This window comes from Ambystoma mexicanum, chromosome 4q (genome assembly GCF_040938575.1).
Source record: "Ambystoma mexicanum isolate Mex_15411 chromosome 4q, UKY_AmexF1_1, whole genome shotgun sequence".
NCBI lineage: Eukaryota > Metazoa > Chordata > Amphibia > Caudata > Ambystomatidae > Ambystoma > Ambystoma mexicanum.
Window position 1 is genome coordinate 366,648,541 of NC_090928.1, and position 17,893 is coordinate 366,666,433.

Below are 17,893 nucleotides of genomic sequence, written 5' to 3' on the forward strand. Positions count from 1 at the left end.
AGCTGCATCGCCTCCCTGCACAGAGGAAGTGACCCTGCCCCCCCCCTTTTTGTTGAGGTAGTGCATGGCCACTGTGTTGTCCATCAGAATCAGGACATTCTTCCCTCGCACAGTCAGCAGAAAAGCCTTCAGGGCAAGCCTGACGGCCCTCAGCTCCAACAGATTGATATGGAGTCTGGACTCCGACGGAGACCAACGACTGCTGACTGTCAACCCGTTGGCATGAGCTCCCCATCCCGTGAGGGATGCGTCCTTCACGATCGTCACCTCCAGCCAGGGTAGCCAAAATAGATCCCCCCCATCAGATTGCCTTCGACGGCCCACCACAGAAGGTCCTGGGCAACCGAGGGCGGCACTTGAATGGGGACCAACATCCTGCCGGAGGACTGTGACCACTGCATCTTGAGAGCCCATTGCAGAGATCTCATCCGCAGCCTGGTCTCCGGCACCAGAAGAATGCAGGATGTCATGAGGCCGAGCAACCTCAAGAACTCGAACGCTGGGAGACTCTGGGCGTGTTGAAACTTGTGCACCATCTGCTGAATGTGATGAGCCCTCACCTGAGGAGGGAAACACTGCCCCAGGGATGTGTCGAGCACTGCTCCGATGTACTGGTGCAGCTGTGTTGGCGTCAAGTGGGACTTCTTTAAGTTGAGGGAGAAGCCCAGTGAAGGGAGTGGCAGGTGACTGACAGATGATCCAGGACTTGCTCGGGAGAGCGCGCCCTGATCAACCAATCGTCCAGGTAGGGATAGACGTGAATCCCCCCTTTTCTGAGATACGCTGCCACCACCACCATGAGCTCGGTGAAACCCTCGGGGCGGAGGTCAATCCGAACGGCAGGAACCGAAACTGAAAGTGCGAGTCGCCAACCGCGAACCTCAGGTACTTCTTGTGCTTGGGATGGATCGGCACGTGAAAGCAAGCAGCCTTGAGGTCAAGAGACACCAACCAGTCCTGAAGTTGAAGGGCCTGGAGGACCCGAGAGAGAGTAACCATCTTGAACTTGTCCTTCCTGAGGAGTGTAGTATAATTTAGTGTGTTTTGGAGTGCAGCGCCACTGCATGGGATCACATTATTGCTGTAATGTGGTACAGCAAGCCATGTGTTTCCAGTGTAACATATGGACATGTAAATGAAGACAGGCTACAGATTTTAAAAGCACACCATTTTTTTTCTCTCACTTGAAATGCCACACTTACAGGAGACCACATTAGATACCTGACTGACTAACTTAATTAACAAAGACTAACACCGATTCTAACTCATTAACATTATAATGTGTTCTCCATGTAGAAAAAGGAGGCAGGTTGAGATTCATTTTTAAACGTGCATTTAGATTTTTTTTTCTTTGCTCTGTTCACTGTCTTTGCAGGAAATCACTCCGCATACCAGGAAATCAGTTAGATACAGTTGCCTACTGTAAAAGTGAGCTATTGTTGAGGAAGGAGGATATGATATTGTGACTTTGATTGGTGACACGTAAGCCTGGGGGTTGTAACAGAGGTTTCTTGGGGTAGCTCTGAGAGAATGAAGGGGAGAAGACATTTTGCGGAGCTGCAGTGAGGTCGCATTTGCTGGGCTGCTGTGAGGAGCTGGACCACTGCCCTTCAGAGACTGGCTATTTTGGTCTCACTTGGCACAGACTGGGAACACTGGGTGTTTCTGCCGTGCTCTTCAGAGTGCAAGCTTACGAGGGCAGCCCTGGGTCACTTCTCGGAGGCGACAAGCCAGGAGATTTCGCGTGCGGAAAAGCTACAAACAACTGGTAATTATCACGTAAAATTTGAGGGAGTGTTGTGTGAATGAAGTCTTTTTCAGGCAGGAAAGATATCGCTAGGGAATCACCGTGTTTAAATGTCACATTATAATGTTGCCATCTAAATGCTGTCATATTGATGTACTGTTCTTTTCATTGTTGCAAATGTAAAATGAAATGTGTTGTATTATTGCATTTGTTTCTCTTCTGTTTATTTTAGAAAGAACTGCCTCGCAAAGCTGGTAATGTACTATTTTGAAATGAAACTATTATAACACACCGCCTGTGTAAGGGTGTTTTTGCTTCTGTTTTTTCTTTGGTGCATCTAAACCATACCATACAAGAAAAGGGGAGGTTGTTAGGTATATACGTGTCAAATTTCCTATACAGATGAAGTAATGTCATTAGCAATTATAAATGATTGTGTGCGTGATTCCACTCAGGATATGTGTGTGTGGCTTCTGAGTGGAATATAATACAATAGTCTGCTGAGCGTACATGAATCAGAAGAGAGAGGCCTCTGGAAATATAATCTCACTAATGTAAATAAATTAGTGATAATACCACAGGGGTTTGTGAACGCTATATGTGAAAATTGTGGTATCCATAAATGTAGGTCTGAGGCCTCTAGTGATCACACGAACAGACCAAGCAAGAAGAAAATAATTTACACAAAATACCCTACAGGAGCTTGTTCAAAGCACGCAAGTCTATGATGGGTCTCAATCCTCCGTCTTTCTTTGAAATCAAAAAATAAGGGGAATACCATCCCTTGTTCCTCTCTGCTACAGGCACCAGTTCTATGGCGCCTTTCTCCAGCAGGGATTGTATTTCCTGCGCAAGGAGCGGATCCGGACTCTTCAAAGAGAGATTCCCTGGTGGATTGTCATGAGGCCTCTGCCGGAAAGGAAGACAGAAGCCATGAGCTATGATCTCCAGAACCCACACATCTGAAGTAATGGCACGCCATTCTATAAGATGCTGCGCCAGCCTTCGCCCAACTGCCGAACCATGGGAAATGGCCTCATGACTGAGCTGAAGCGGCTGCGGTATTGCCTGAGGGTAAAGAGGCAACTGCCTGAGCGGCCTTGGCACCTCGAGTACCTTGTTTTCCACCTTTGGTACTCCTACGGGGCCCTTTGACTTGCAGCTCCTCTCGATCTACCAAAGGATGAGTAATATCGAAAGGAACCTCCCCTCCACTGATGTCCCCTAGGACGAAAAGGTGGAGGTTGGCGAACTGCAGCGCTCAACGACTTCGCTGCAGCTTTGGAGGTCTGCAACCTCTCAAGACTCTCGTCAGCCTTGCTGCCAAAAAGATGTTCACCATCAAAGGGCGTGTTGAGAAGCCGGCTTTGCACATCAGGAGCAAACTCCGTCTTCCTCAACCACGCGAATCTGCGTATTACGGTGCTCGCTGCCATGGACCGGCTGACGCAATCTGCCATGTCCAGACCCGACCGAACGGATTCACACATGGTATCCTTGCCATCCTGAACAAGAGCAAGAAAGCCATCCCATTCCTCCCCTTCGGGAATACGTTCAGCCGCCAAAGAGACACAATTCCACAGAGTATGAGTGAAACGTGCTAAGGCACACACAGAGTTGGCTGCCTGTAAAGCCATACCCCCTGAAGAAAACTCTTTCTTCGCCCAGCCATCAAAATGTTTGTCGTCCCTATCAGGAGGGATGGTAGGGTACAATGCCTGTTTTGCCGGGGCCATAGCCGCCTGCACCACCAAACTCTCCGGAGTGGGGTGCGTAGTCAAGTAGCTGGGGTCGCTACTGGCAGGACGGTATTTCTTTGGCAAAGACTTGCTCACTGCCGGGAGACTCTCCGGAGCAGTCCAAGCCGCTGCCACCCCTCTCTGCAAGGCCATATGGAATGGCAGTACCGGGTCAGTTGGTGGACCTTGGTCAAGGATATCCGTCAGATCATCCTGCAGAAAATTCACTGGTGGTGCAGAGCACCCCAAGTATTCCGTGACCCTCGACATAAGGCGCCGGTACGAGGACTCGGCGTGGGTGCCAGGCTCCGGCCTACTGAACTCCACCTCCGGGGAGGTGTCCATACCACTGGCGTTGTGCAACGACTGACACAGGTCTTCAATCTGGCTATGACCAGACAAAATCTCGTCAGGTACCTCATCAGGAACCGAACCTTCTTCCTCAGACCCTTCTTCCACCTCAGAAATATAATCCATAGGCTGGATTGGGGGCACAGAAAAAAGGACAAAGACATTTTTAGACTTGGCCAGAGCCTTTCTAGGGGGTTCCACCGTGCCACGGGGAACCTCCGACAAAGCATCCTCGAAAGGCGTTGAGGGCGTCGATGGAATCGGCATCGACATCGAGTGTAGCGCCGACGGCTTCGACACAGTCCTCGAGGGGGGAGCCCCGAGCGTGTCCTTTGACAGCCTGGGCGCCGATGGCGTCGACGGCTTCCTCAGAGGCAGAGCCTCGAAAGAGTCCCTCGACGACCTCGGCACCGAAGGCGTCGATGTCTTCTTCGAAGACCTCACAGGCTCCGCCGGTCTCGAGGGCGTCGAGGACCGGGACCTGGAGCAGGCATGTCTAGAGCAATCTGCCTTGTCCGATCGAGACCTCAAAGGTGCTCGATGATCGCGCCGACCCCCCGAGCCTGAAGGTGTGCGAGTGGTGGCTCTAGCACGGTCTGTGTCTTTCGACGGCGCGGACGGAAGGAGCCCTGCGACTGAAAAATCGCCATCATATCCTGATGAAATGAAGCCCATTCCGCAGGAGTGGAAAGCTTATTGGGACAAGCAACCCGCCGACGGGCGGAGTCCTCGGTCGAGGACGGGGAAGGTGACCGGTGATGGCGCTTCCGTGAGTGCCTCGAAGAGGCAGAGGAATGGCGGGACCCACTCCGGAACCGAGACCCCTCCGGACCTACGCCGACGATGCGGAGAGTCGGCCCTCGAATCGTCAGTCGAAAGCCCAGTGGCTTTCGGCTTCCAGAGCTTGGCCACCTTACCGACAGAAAGCTTCTTCTTACGCTCCCACAAGGCCTTCGAAGTTAACGACTGGCAATCGTCACAATCGTCCGTGGCATGGTCCTCACCGAGGCACCAGAGGCAGACGTTGTGCGGGTCCGTCAGCGACATCTTGGAACCGCAGTCCCGACACTTCTTGAAACCCAGCCACAGGGTAGAAGAAGACGAAGACATCATGGAAATCTTCACAAACAAACAAGTTCAAAGAACCGAAAGAACAGAACTCAGAAGAACGGAGGCGCGCCGAGATCTCCGAAGCGAACACGTTCGCGGAAAAATCGGAACTGAGGCTACGGGCGTTGTGCGTCCTACTTATAACATCCAGTGACGTCGGCTCGACGGAGGCCCTCGAGGACAGCATATCGACGTCATTGACGCAGGACGCAGATGCCGAAAATGTTCCAAAGCAGCACGGCTGTGGTGATTACCTGTCATAGATATAGAATATGTCGGAGGACCCAATCCCCTTGAAATAGGTAGCTGCAAAGCACCCTCTATATTATGTTAGATGCTGATTGGCTGTTCCCGATCATTTATAATTTCTCTGTTAAACTCGAATCGGCTCCTTGGGAGTTTTTTTTACTGTATGTGAGGTTTTTCTGCATCAGAGGTTTAAGTAAAGAAGATTAAAGCATCATAAAAAATCACCACTTCTGTGTAAGGAACATATGACCTAGGTATTTGTTCATTTTTAAGTTAATACAGCACAGCATTATGCTTCATAAATATTCTGCTGCTGCTGCCTCATTCATCAGTTATGTAGGGAATCTCTATGTCAAAGAATTGTGCAGCGGAAAACAGGTTAAGGCTTACTGTATGGGATAAAAAAAAATTATACAGGAGGAACAACGATCTTTTGATCACAAAAGAACCTTCAATAGATAAGAAATCTTATTTGACAGGAAGCCGTGCATTTCGTACAATGGGGTGAGTTTGAGGGACATTTTGACTAGGTTGTGGAGGGGAGTAAATGGAACAGTCACCAGGGACAATACTTAAGTGAACATACATAGATTAAGGATGGCAAACATTGGACATTTTTAAATGCAAATAGGCGGTACGGCCAGCTGTGCTCAGGATGTGACCATGATGGGTGAAGTGCAAGAGTGCAGGCAGAGGAAGTGAGGGACAGGGGCAGGTTAGAGGCGAGGGGAACATGTTAGCTTGCAGGCAGATGAGAGGTAGGTTAAGAGGGTAACTCAGAGGCAAGGTGGTAGGCTTTTAGTTTGGTTTTGAAAAAATTGGTGTGGACTATTTATCAGATGTCCGGGGAAGAGAATTCCATGCAAGTGGCGCAAGAAGAGAGAAAGAGCGGAAGCAAGAGGAAACACAGGAAGGGCGGGAAGCACAAGGGTAGTCGGGGAGGCAGAGCCGAGATTACAGGAACGCTTGTAGAGTTGGATAGAGGAGGATAGATGCAGTGGTGCCTTACCATGGGTAGATTTGTAAACCGGAGAAGAATTTTAAATATGGCCCTGGTTTGTATCGTCAGCCATCAAGCCTGGTGATGGTATGAGGAAGTAGGTGTGAAGTGAGGGAGTTCAAAAAGAGTTCTTGTAGTGAAGTTAATGATCTTGTCGAGAGGACAGAAAGCATAGTTGGGGAGACCAAAGAGGATGCTGGCACAGTAGTCCAGTTTAGAGAAGACAAGTGTGTCTAAGAGATGCTTGGCAATGTTGAAAGGAAGGAGGTCCCTGATTTTCCTAATATTTAGGAGGTTGAGGTGAGATGCTGTTCCGGTTTTGGACATGAAAGTAGAGGTCTGAGAAGGGTCATAGATGACGCTGAGGTTTCTAGCTGAGGAAGAGTATGGGAGAGTGCCAGGTGCGAACTGGATAGGCAGAGGAAGAGATGAGAGAGAGCCTTTGACAGGGAAGAAGAGCACCTCTGTTTTGGTAGAGTTAAACATCAGAGAGTACAATGCCATCTAATATTTACTGGCAGACAGACAGTTGGAAATGTTGATAGAGAGATCAGAGGAGAGTCTAGGAAAAGAGAACAACATTTCGGTTTCGTCCACAAAGAGTTGGTATGAGAACCGAAAGGAGTAGATTAGTGCCTCAATAGCAGAGGTGTAGTGTGTAAAGAGGAGTGGACCCACAACAGAGACTTGTAGAACACCAACAGTTAGAGGAGTGAGTTGAGAGGTGTTGTTGCTTCAGGAGACAGGGAATTGGCAAGGTGCAAGGTAAGATTCAATTCAGACAAGGGCTCAATCATGAATCCCAAGAAGAATTAGAATATTATGGAGATCAGAGTGATCGACAGTGTCAAAGGCAGCAGACAAGTCAAGAAAAATTAGGACAGAGCATAGGTTGGAGTGCTTAACAGAGGTGATGAGGTTGGACACATTCATGAGAGCAGTTTGCATGGAATGACAGGAGTGGAAACCTGCGTGTAGGGCATCTCAAAGGTCGTGGATGCCTAAGACATTGGTAAGACTGTTAAACACAACCCTTTCAAACACTTCAGTAGTGCGTAAGGAGAGACACAGGGCGAAAGTTAGCTGGTAGGTTCGGGTCAGCCCCTTGCTTTTTTAGGAGATGGATGACCGTGGCTGTTTTGAAAACAGAGGGAAAGCAAGCAGAGTTGAAGCATAGGTTGAAGAGTTCAGCGATGTGAGAGGCGATGTGAGAGGCCAATAAAGGGCCAATAGGCTTGACTAGTTGAGGAGCAAAAGGGTCTGATGGGGCACAAGAGGGGTTAGCCTTCATCAGTAGAGATAGCATTTTATCAGTATTAGTGTGACTAAATTGGTAGATAGAGGCAGAGGACGATGATAGAGTAGACAGAGTGTCAAATGTAGAAGGAGGGAGTGTGAGGAAGCTCAGGAGAGAGTCTCTAATTGTGTCAATTTTATATTCATCTAGGTAGCTGTGAGAGTGGAGTTGATAGTCATAAACCTAGGAGGAGTGAGTTTAGTGTGTCAAGTAGCCGGCGAGGATGGTTGGAGTGAGAGTCAGTGGGGGTTAGGTAGGATTCGCTTTTCACTCTATCAAGAGTGGACTTGAAGGAGTTCAGGGCAGAGAGGTAGAGTCGCAAGTTCTCATTGAAGTTGGTATGCCTCCATTTGCACAGCAGCCGACGCGTGTCTGTGCAGAGATTGCTTATGAATGGGGTGACCCATGGCTGAGGTTATTGAGATTCAGTGGTGAAAGTAAGCACTGGGCAGTCAGAGAGAATGAGTCATATAGAAGGGATTGGAAGCTGGAGAAGGCACTGTGGGTGGAAGAGGCATTGGGTGTGAAGGAGGTGAGTGAGGCTTGTAGGTCGGAGAGAAAGGGGGGAATGGAAGAAGGTTTACATTTCCTTTTAGTAATAGATGGAGCAACTGGTAAGGAAAGGGGGTGGGAAGGAGATGCTGGTGGAAACAATTGAGTGATCAGATATGGATGGTGTGATAGTAGTATTAGTGGTCGAGAGAGAGATCCAAAGAGTTACCTCCTGTGTGGGTAGGTATTTTATGGATAGAGTGGAGAGCGTGGTCACTAAGAAAAGACGGAATGGCAGATTTCTGAGAAGTGGTTGGAGAGGGAAGGTTAAAGTCACCTAAGATAATGAGGTGATGTTTAGTGGAAAGAGTATCAAGGAGTTGCCCACGATCATCCAAGAATGGTCCAGTGGGACCAGGAGGGCGACAGATGGAGATGATGTGAACCCAGTGAGGCAGAGCAATACTAGAGATGGTGAATTCAAAAAATGTAGGCGAGGACGTGGCATTGGAGATTTGTGAGGCATTGATGTAGGAAGAGAGTAAGTGTCTGTGGTCTGCATCTCGAACAGTCAGTCGAGGAGAGTGAATGAAGGATAGTTTGGAGTCATGTAGGGCCGCCAGTGTGGCAGTGTCCGGTGGAGAAATCCAGTTTTATTGATAGCAAAAGGGTCTAGGGGAGGAGAGCTGGAGTGAAAGTAGTCAGTGATAAAGGACATTTTGTTGCATAGGGGCTGAGCATTACAGATTGCAATGTTTGGTTGTTTGGCAGGATGATGTAACCATAAGTTGTTTTTAAATGGATTTGTATTAAATAAATGAAATGCGAGATTTATCATTGTGATATTGGTGAAATTAGAATGATAGTGGACACAAGTGTTTTCTGTCGGATCATACATTGGGCATAAAATAACCCACATCAACCTGATTTAATTATTTAAAGTAGGTGGCCGGACATTTATGTGGGGAGAAGCTGGCATCCCTGAGATTTTTTCAATTTATGAGAAACAGTTATATGTCAGGCAGTGTAAGATGTGACCACAGTTTTACCACCCTATGCCCCATGTTTACCTCGTTGGAGAACTTCCTCATTTCGGAATATCTCTGTTGCATCATACGCAAGACTGATGTTCCAGGCCCATAAAAAGCCATAAAGCTTTTACCCCTCTATTGTGGTGGAAAGGAGGAGCGATAAGGGGACATGGACTGGCACATGATGACATTCAGAGACTCCATATCTGGCCAGTGCGATATTGGAACTTGTAGGGTTTAGACCAATTCAATCACGCCAGGTTTTGTGATGTGTGATGATCCTGCTCCAACCACATCTGTCTATTTTAGGAACCTTCCTATTTAGAAGTATCTATGTAGGGCAGTGTGTTCCAGAAGGTATGTGATGTGAGTTTAGTGCTTCTCGAAAGCCCTAACATCTGTGGCCAGATGTACAGACTGGCCTGATGTAAGCGCTGCAATCAGGCAAGTCCTTTGGCCTGTTTGGGATGTATTCATTTTATTCAGGGCAAAGGGGCAATCCAAGACAAGGATCACTGCATGGGTATTCATGAGGGTGTATTTGCTAGTGCACCACATTGCACACAATAAATGCTAGTGCAAGGCCTGCAGGGGATATCAGGCATTCATATGTGCATTTCATTCACAGTGTAACAGTGGCATAGGCCACAGTGCATAGAAAGTGCTGCATTGTTAACAGGGGGCAGGCAATGGTCTTCTGGTGCTGTTTAATTTTGGAACATGATTTATTAAACGAAACAACTAATAGCTTTCATATTACTCGTCAAAATATGTGATATGCAGCTTAATGCTAAAACTGTATAGTGTTTACTTTCCTTCTGAGCAGAATAGTTCAAAGTCACAAATACGTTGGAAGCAACGTGTACTATTGGAAGGTTGTCATAACGGCCCATACCATCCTCTCAGAATGGATAACTGATATAAATGAAGAGCATGTGTATGATAAAGAAAGTGCTAAGGGGCTTACTAAAGAACCTGACATAGATGCCAGCAGGTGGCGCTCTTCATTCATCAGCAATGAAGGGGCAGGTTATGATGAGCAAAATTATCATCATCATCGTCAACATTTGTATAGCGCCTTTCACCATTGGTATGGTTCCAACGTGCTGTAGGTTGAACGCCCTTGGGGACCGCAGTCCAGGTATGGGTATGTTCGTGAGAGGAAAATTAGAATGTGTGTGTTCATTTTAGTCAAAGCTAAATTTGGTAGGGGCGGCCAAGACCATACTAGCTAACCATGTCAAGCAGGCACATGAATGGGTGCTTTGAAAATGATAAGAGAGCTTGCAAGAGTGGTAGAAGTACATTATGTGTCCAGCTAGACCACATTTTTGTCATGGGGGATAGCTGCGTTCTAAGGGCAGAGGTGTTGTGCAATATGTCGTAGGGAGGGTTTATAGTGATAATTTCGAAAACAAAAATGTCGAAAGTCATTATTTCGAAGACAAAAAAATGTAAAAAAAAAAATGTAGAATTTTTTTTTCAATACATTTTTTTTTTCGAAATGGAGGGGTTCCCCCCTAACTCCCCTTTTTTTGATTTTTTTTTTGTTTTACCCCTTTTTTTTACTCCCGGACCCCAAAATAAATATATAATTTAAAAAAACGTAATTCGACATTTTTTTTTTCGACATTTTTGTCAGTCGACATTTTTTTTGGGAAATTATGACTGACAACCCGTAGGGAGAGGCACATGGTTGCAGATGTGTGTGGGTGAGTAGCATTGCCTTTGACTCACTTAGGTAGAAGAGAGAATATGTACCCATCTGCTGTTGTTGGCTTCTTACAGTCGTATCTGCGGCATGGACCCTTTCCTGTTTCTACTGGAGATGTGTTTTTTAATCAGCTTAATCCTTGGAAAGTTCTTACCGTCCTTCCTTGAATATGTGGGAGTTCATTTCTGCCCTGGTCATCCTGGGCTAAATAGCTAGCTCAAGAGGACAGGGTTAGTCAGGGTGCCATGGGGAATAGGCATTTCTTGAGGGCCTTCCGGCAGTCAAGGGGGTCCCCTTTGCGACAGATGCTAAGTGGCATAAATTCCAAATAGTGGGGACTTGGACGGAGATAGTGGAGCCTCCAATTTTGGTTGATTTGAAAGAGGGGATGACCAGGAGAAGAGCAGTGCCTGAGCATAGGTTTCTGTTGGGATGTTAGTGGATGATTTTCTGTTGAAGGTAATTTGTGCCTGTTTTGTGTAGGATTCGAAGAGTGATGCACATGGCTTTGAAAGCAACTCGTCTTCCGACTGGGAGCCAGTGAAGGACACGGAGGGTGAGGGTGATGTGCTCTATCGGACCGAGGCCGAGGAGGAACCTAGCTGCCAGTTATGGGCCCTGTGGAGCTTTCTGTGTTAATAAGCAGAAGTGCCAAGGTAGAGGGAGTTGGCGTAGTCTAGTCTGGAGAGGACAATGGACATGATTGTAGTAACTCTGTGGGGGTACAAGAGGTAAGGGAAGGTGCGTCTCAGTATGCAGTGGTGAAAGTAGCAGGATTGTGACGCAGCATTAATGTGGTGTGATAGTTAGATCAGTGTCCATCATGCAGCCCAAGTTTTTTTTACTGTGATGGATGTAGTGGGAGGGGGTGGCTTGATGGAAGAGGGCTGTCCTTCTGCAGAGCATCATTTCTGATTTTCCTGGATTGAGCAGGAGGAGGCTGACCATCATCCAATGATCAATCTCGGTGAGGCAGAATGCGAGGTCGGGGTGGGAGGTTGTAATGCACGAGTGAAAAGCAAGCTAAAACATGGTGCCGGTAAGTGGCCATTTTGGACATTTGCTTCCGACTACAGTGAAAGTCTGCAATTTACGTTGAACCCTTTTAGAAGGCAAACATGATTTAGCAGCGCTAGCAGTAATCTAGTGAGAAACGCATGAGTTCATCGCATAGGATAGTTTTGCATTGCTCGTTCACGGACAAGCTACGAGAAGAGGGTCTGAGATGAGCAGGCACACTGATAAGGGTGCAGGGAAGAGGATCACAGTAGCATGAGATGGGTTTTTCCACTGTCTAGATTTTTACACTCTAATATACCTCAGATGCTTGCTTTCTGTCACTCCTGCCGGAATGGGCGGTCGAAGTGAAAGGAGGGAGGTAGGTGAATGGGTGTCTGTTGGCGAGGAATTTGGAGATCCAGCTGTGTCCCTAATGCCAAGGGAGTTGGGTCTGTCAATGCAGATGTTTTGGTTCATACTGTTGAAAGCCGCAGAGAGGTTGAGGAGTATGAGTGCGGCACAGCCCTCTGTGTCTACTGTGTTTTTGAGGTCATCCCATATGTAGACCAGGGATGATTCAGTTCCATGGAGGGATCTGAAGCCGGACTGGATGAGGTCGAAGAGGTGGTTGCCTTCTGTGAACGTGTTGTGTTGGGAGTAGGCTGTATGGTCCGTGAGCATGGCTAAGAAGCGGGTGTTGGAGATTGGTCTGTAGTTTGCAGGCAGGAGCCGGTCCAGCAAGATTTTTTTCAGGAGGGGTTTGACATGAGATGGTTTGAAAGCCGCTGTGAAAATGCCTGAGACGAGGGAAGAATTAAGGATGGATCTTGCGATGCTGCAACAGGTTGAGGCGACGATTTCTTTGAGGAGGGTTGGGGGGCATGGGTCATTCGGGGATCCGGATGTACGGCTGTCGGCCAGTAGTTTGAGGAACTCAGGTGTCGAGATGGGAGAGAAAGAGGAGAAGATGGGGAGAGGTGTAGGCGAGTTGCCGAGTTTATCTGGGGGAGCGGGTAGAGGGGGCCGCAGTGCTGCAGTTTTGAAGTTTTTGTGCCGATGGTGCGGATTTACAATTACTGAAAAGTTTGTGTATTGTTTTACTTGTAATTCGTTTGGTGAATGCTTATTTTGGTTTCATTGGTTGCTGGTGATAGCCCAGCCTCTTTGGGGCAGAGTGACAGTGCGATAAATAGGATTGTGCAATGCGCAGTTGTCTTTATTCATTTTTGAGCTCAACATAAATGGGTGTCAGTATAGAGAAACTCGTTCTCATCTTATTTCACTGTTTGGTTCTTTACAGCAAAACATCTGTGTAACCTGCCGAACCTGATCACACTCGATTTATCGGAAAACCACTTGGAAAACGATGGAGAAGCATCTGTTGAAATGCTAGGTAATAAAAATCATCCTAAAGATTCATATGTGTTCTCCTATCCCACAAAGACTTTATGAAATGTTTTTTGAAGAAAAGTATTGGATTTTTTAATGTCAGAAGGGAAGTCTTTTCATGCTTTAATTGCTGGAATACATTTTGAGGTGCAGTCATTTTATTTAAAAGCATACATTTCACAGGGTACCTATTACAGTTGGACTTGCATACAAACAGGTCCCCTCCGTGCAGTATTAGTTGTTTGCGCTACACAATTCTAAACAAAGGTGTAAATGCAGGCACAATCGCCTGGACACCTTTGCTTTTGCACTTCGCTGTGTAAATTGAATACATTCCACCTGCCATTTACCCCTGGCAAGGAGCGTTTACAGTGGAATTGTATGTAATCCACCTGCGTTTAGCTGGTGTATAAAGTAGACTGATTCCATAGAAAACCACTGCTTTTGCGTCAGCATGAAAATCCGTAACGACTTGTGTGTTTGTATGGCAGGGAGGATGGGGTGGCAGATAAAGCAATTCAGTTCCATGTGTCCTCGTTGCCATACAAATGAATGAAAATATGACTTAGTGTAAAAAGCATGCATAAAAGGTGTAAGCATGCATTTTACACATGCTTGTTATGCTATGCCATAATTTAAATGACCCCCTATGTGTCTTGTAAAAAGTTCCAGGCGTTCTTATAGCCTAAACATCGATCGTCGTAACTTAGTAATGTCTTTTTCACATTTACTGATTTTACTTAATGGATACTGAGAAACAAGCAAAGCCAATCATTTGGGCCTGTGTATATTGTGACGGCATCATGAAGCAAGACACAGAAACAGATTCCCTTTCGTAACAAAAGGACTTTTATTTCTATGTGTTATGGTGTATTAAGGCCTAACTTGCCCTACGCTAAACTGGGATTTCCCTACCTAAAGAAACTAAGGATCGCCTGTGTCAGTGAGTTCAACTTAAAAGTCTGTCTGGGTCCAAAACCTATACTAGCCCTCACAACTAAAGACATACAATGTGTAGGGATGGCAGTACCAAAAGAAACCGTGTTCAAAATAAAGCTTTGAGCTTCTTCCAGCTCTGGTTTGATTCAGCTTCCCCTTCCCCAAGTTCAAATAGTTCCACAAAGAATCAGGATTCGGGATTCCCTTTCCCAAGTGTAACACAGTTCCAGAATATCTCAGGGTTCCCTTCCACAAGATCAACAGAAATGGAACCCTGAGATATTTTGGAACTGTTACAGTTCTAAATGGTTCAAGTCTCTTGATTTGTATCAATCTTGCCAGCTTCACTTTGTACTCTTTTCAACTTGTATTAGGACAGATGCTTCAGCACTTGTATCCCACAGTCTTTGTCCTTGGGCTTTTCTTTGTTCTTTCTCAAGGGCGGGGGGGGGGGGCTATTCGGTCTAGGCGCAGTTGTCGAACCACATGGTCCACCAAATACAGGGTGTTAAGTAAGATGTTCATATTAATGATAAATCTTCATGGCCTGTGTCAACCCCAGAACTTTTTGATTTTACTGGTGGGTTATTTTTTGTTATACCTCTGTGAGTGGGAACCTTTTTCCACACTCACAGAATATTTTACTCTTTTTATGGGTGTCATTTCTAAGACTCTCCATGGTGTCTTTTAAATGTTATACTCTTTGACAACCTTTTGGCAATAAGTGCCTATTGTTTCTGCGTAGCCTAGGGGTCCCCCTTTTACATTTCTCTGACCAACCTTGCAAGAACTACAGTTCCCAAACGTAGAAAGGATCTTTGGATCCCTTTTACATTTTATTAGGTGAGACCAGCACTCCCCACCTTATGTGGAGTGCTGGGGAGATACTGAGTATCCCCTTTCTCATTTTAAATGTAACATTTATGTTACAAGGACAAACTTACTTTTAATGGCTGGTGGCAGTGAACCTTTTTATTAATTCGGTGCACCTTTAATGCGGGCTGTTTACACAGTCCCCGGTAAGACACCTATAGGTGCTCATGTTATCAAAATGGCCCCTATCTTGTTATTTCGCAAATTATGTTTTTCTTGTCCTTTCTTGTTCCTTCTCCTGACATCCAGGGTGGGCAATTCCTTTGTGTGATTGTTATCTTCGGCGGGAGTCCTGCAGACTCACCGCCCAGGCTCCAGAGTATCTGTGAAGGCAGGAAGCGAGGGGGAGTCCAAAACTCCAGAGCCCTTTGTCTTCCAGCCTGAGTGCGAGATTCCAGTTGAAACTGGGAGGTTGGCTGTCCTGAAAGGATTGCCAACCCAGCAAGTTTGAGTGTTGCAAGGCTGTTTGATTGGCTGGGTCCCTGCATAAAAGACCGAACCTGGAAGCTAAAAGGGTAGTCGACCACTGAAACCAAAGATGAAGATGAAGAATCCACATCTGAAACTATTTCCAGCGACCCGAGAGCCTGCTGTGTAACCGGAGCCTGCTGGAGCCCTTCTTTCCAATCAATCTCGGGACTCCGAAAACGGCGACCCTGAGCCAGAGCTTGATGAGACCCACTAGGCTCAAGAAGACCTGCATTTTGAGCCATCCCATGCCATATTGCGACCTTGCAGGGCTGCAATACCCCAATACCTTGGGACCTCAAGCGATTGTGCGGCGCATGGTCATCCAAACTCCGAATCTCACTGACACTTCGTCGACATCCTGCTGGATCTCCAGAGGCACGATTCCATTCTGAAAGGTCGCCTCGACCAGCGATATTCTGTCTTCTTCTGTGCTCCTGAAAAAGGTGCCAAATCCACAGAGCCGCATCCAGCCATGAGGAAAACCTTGCCTAGAGCCGTCCTCGTGATCCTTGCTGCAAAGTTCCTTCCAGTGTCCTGTCTTGTGTCTTCTTGATGAAGGAATTCAACTACCAGGTTTTTGGCTGCTGATCCTGAAGTCCCCCTGCTGCAAAATCTTCTTCCTTGCTGAGGTACTGTGCTGGCTTGGGTATTTACTTAAAACACCCTTATTGGACTCAGAGCGGGGAGTGCTCCCGTGAGTTGCTCCAAAACGTTTATCACACAACAAAAGTCACACGCTTTTACCAATTTTGAGAGTTATTCATAAATGTCTACAGTTATGTAGCCTAAAACTAAACTTTCCCTCCAACATTTCTTCCTTAACCCTTGTGATGTTGCTATCCCTACGCTAGCGTGAGATAGGGCAAGTCTCTCTCCCTATCCCCCAACCCTAAATAAGTGGCATGTCAGCGCATCCTAGGGATAGTAACATCACAAGGGTTTAGGAAGAAATGTTGCAGGGCAAGTTTATTTGTAGGCTACATAACTGTAGAAATGTATGATTAACTCTCAAAATTGGTAAAAACCTGTGACTTGGGTATTTACTTACCTTAGGGCTCTTGCGATTCCTGGGTAGTTTTGGGGTGTTTTCGGTGATTGTGAGTCCTCCCGTCCAGTGCACCCATGGCACTGCTGGAATCCTCATAAGGAGTCTCCTGTGAAGCCCTGGACCATTAACTAAATCTAAAGTAAAGTACTTACTTATTCTAACAGTCTTTCCTAGGAACTCCGACTTTTGCTACTTAAGAACCTTTCCTGACCTGCCTGTTGGACACTAAACCCGAGTGACCCCCCTTCTGCCACTGAGAACACTCATGCTACAAGAATAAGGGAAAGACTTTTAGGATTGGGCCTTTTGCCTAGAAAAGAGAATACATGTTTAAAGGTTACATGCAAAAGATGTTGGTTGGTAGCTGTAACTCTGTGAGTGAACAGTTACAAACATTATTAATTACCTTAGAAATGTTCTGCCATTCTGAAAAGTATATATAAGGTTGATCTACTTACCTTAGAAATGTTTTGCCATTCTGAAATAAATATGTAACCTTTTTTTTTCCTTAGAAACTGTTTCGCCATTCTAACAGAAAGTAGATGTAAGGGTATATTACTCACCTGTGATTTGGTTGTGCCTCTTCCCAAAAGTAATGCTGTTGCTTTCACTTCACTATACCTGTTAGGATAAATGTATGAGTGTCCGCCAACTGGGTCTTGCTTCACCTGACTTGCTCTTAGCCTGACCAGAATAAGTCTGCCATAGGTTTTACCTACCTAGAATAACCTTGAGTCATTCATAAAGAGTAACTTTGGGAATTGCTTTTCCTGGTATGTTTTAGACAGACACAAAAAGAGTCTTATGTTTATGCCTGCCTTTAAATTGCTTATAGCTCCTATAAAAAGCTTGTAGGTTTTACATATCTTGAGCATAACAGTGTTATCCTAAAATAAGTTAGAGTTATTGCTTCCCTTAATCTGTGAACTAAAAAGCAACTGTAATTGAATATTACATCCCAAGGCCCAACTCCCCTAGAATAACTGTGTTATCCTGAATGAAAGTTATAGGTTTATACTGTTCCTAGAATCTGTGTTTCACTAGATCAGAAAAGAATATTGTCCAGTTGATATAACTGTCTTATTTCCTACTGAACGTCACGGTACAACTGTTAGGGTCTACTACCCTGTATTACTGTAAGCAATCCAAAAGTATCTATTGGTTTTGACTTCCCTAGAACTCCTGTTAGGTGTTCCAAAATAGGTTATATGCTGTGGTCTCTGTACCTTCCAGCATAGTGTTGTGTTTTATAATTATGGTTATATATAATGTGATAGTACTTACTTCCTCCAAAGATTTATCTGGGCCTACTTGTATTCAAATAAACAATTTTTTTTTTTTACAATACATAGTGTTTCAGTGTTTCTTTGGACCATATGTAAAACAATTTCATTTGTACTGATTCTACAGCCCTCTCGCCGTCCTAAGATTAGCCTGCTGCTCA

At 46.0% G+C, this 17,893-nt stretch overlaps 1 protein-coding gene across 1 annotated transcript in view; it reads left to right on the top strand.

Annotated features, from left to right (window-relative positions):
- NLRC4 (NLR family CARD domain containing 4) overlaps positions 1-17,893 on the top strand; it is a 421,041-nt gene that overhangs the window by 331,158 nt on the left and 71,990 nt on the right. Inside the window, exon 7 of the mRNA XM_069607934.1 lies at positions 13,030-13,122. Within this exon, the coding sequence (XP_069464035.1) occupies positions 13,030-13,122 (93 nt within the window). The remainder of the gene's footprint in view (positions 1-13,029; positions 13,123-17,893) is intronic.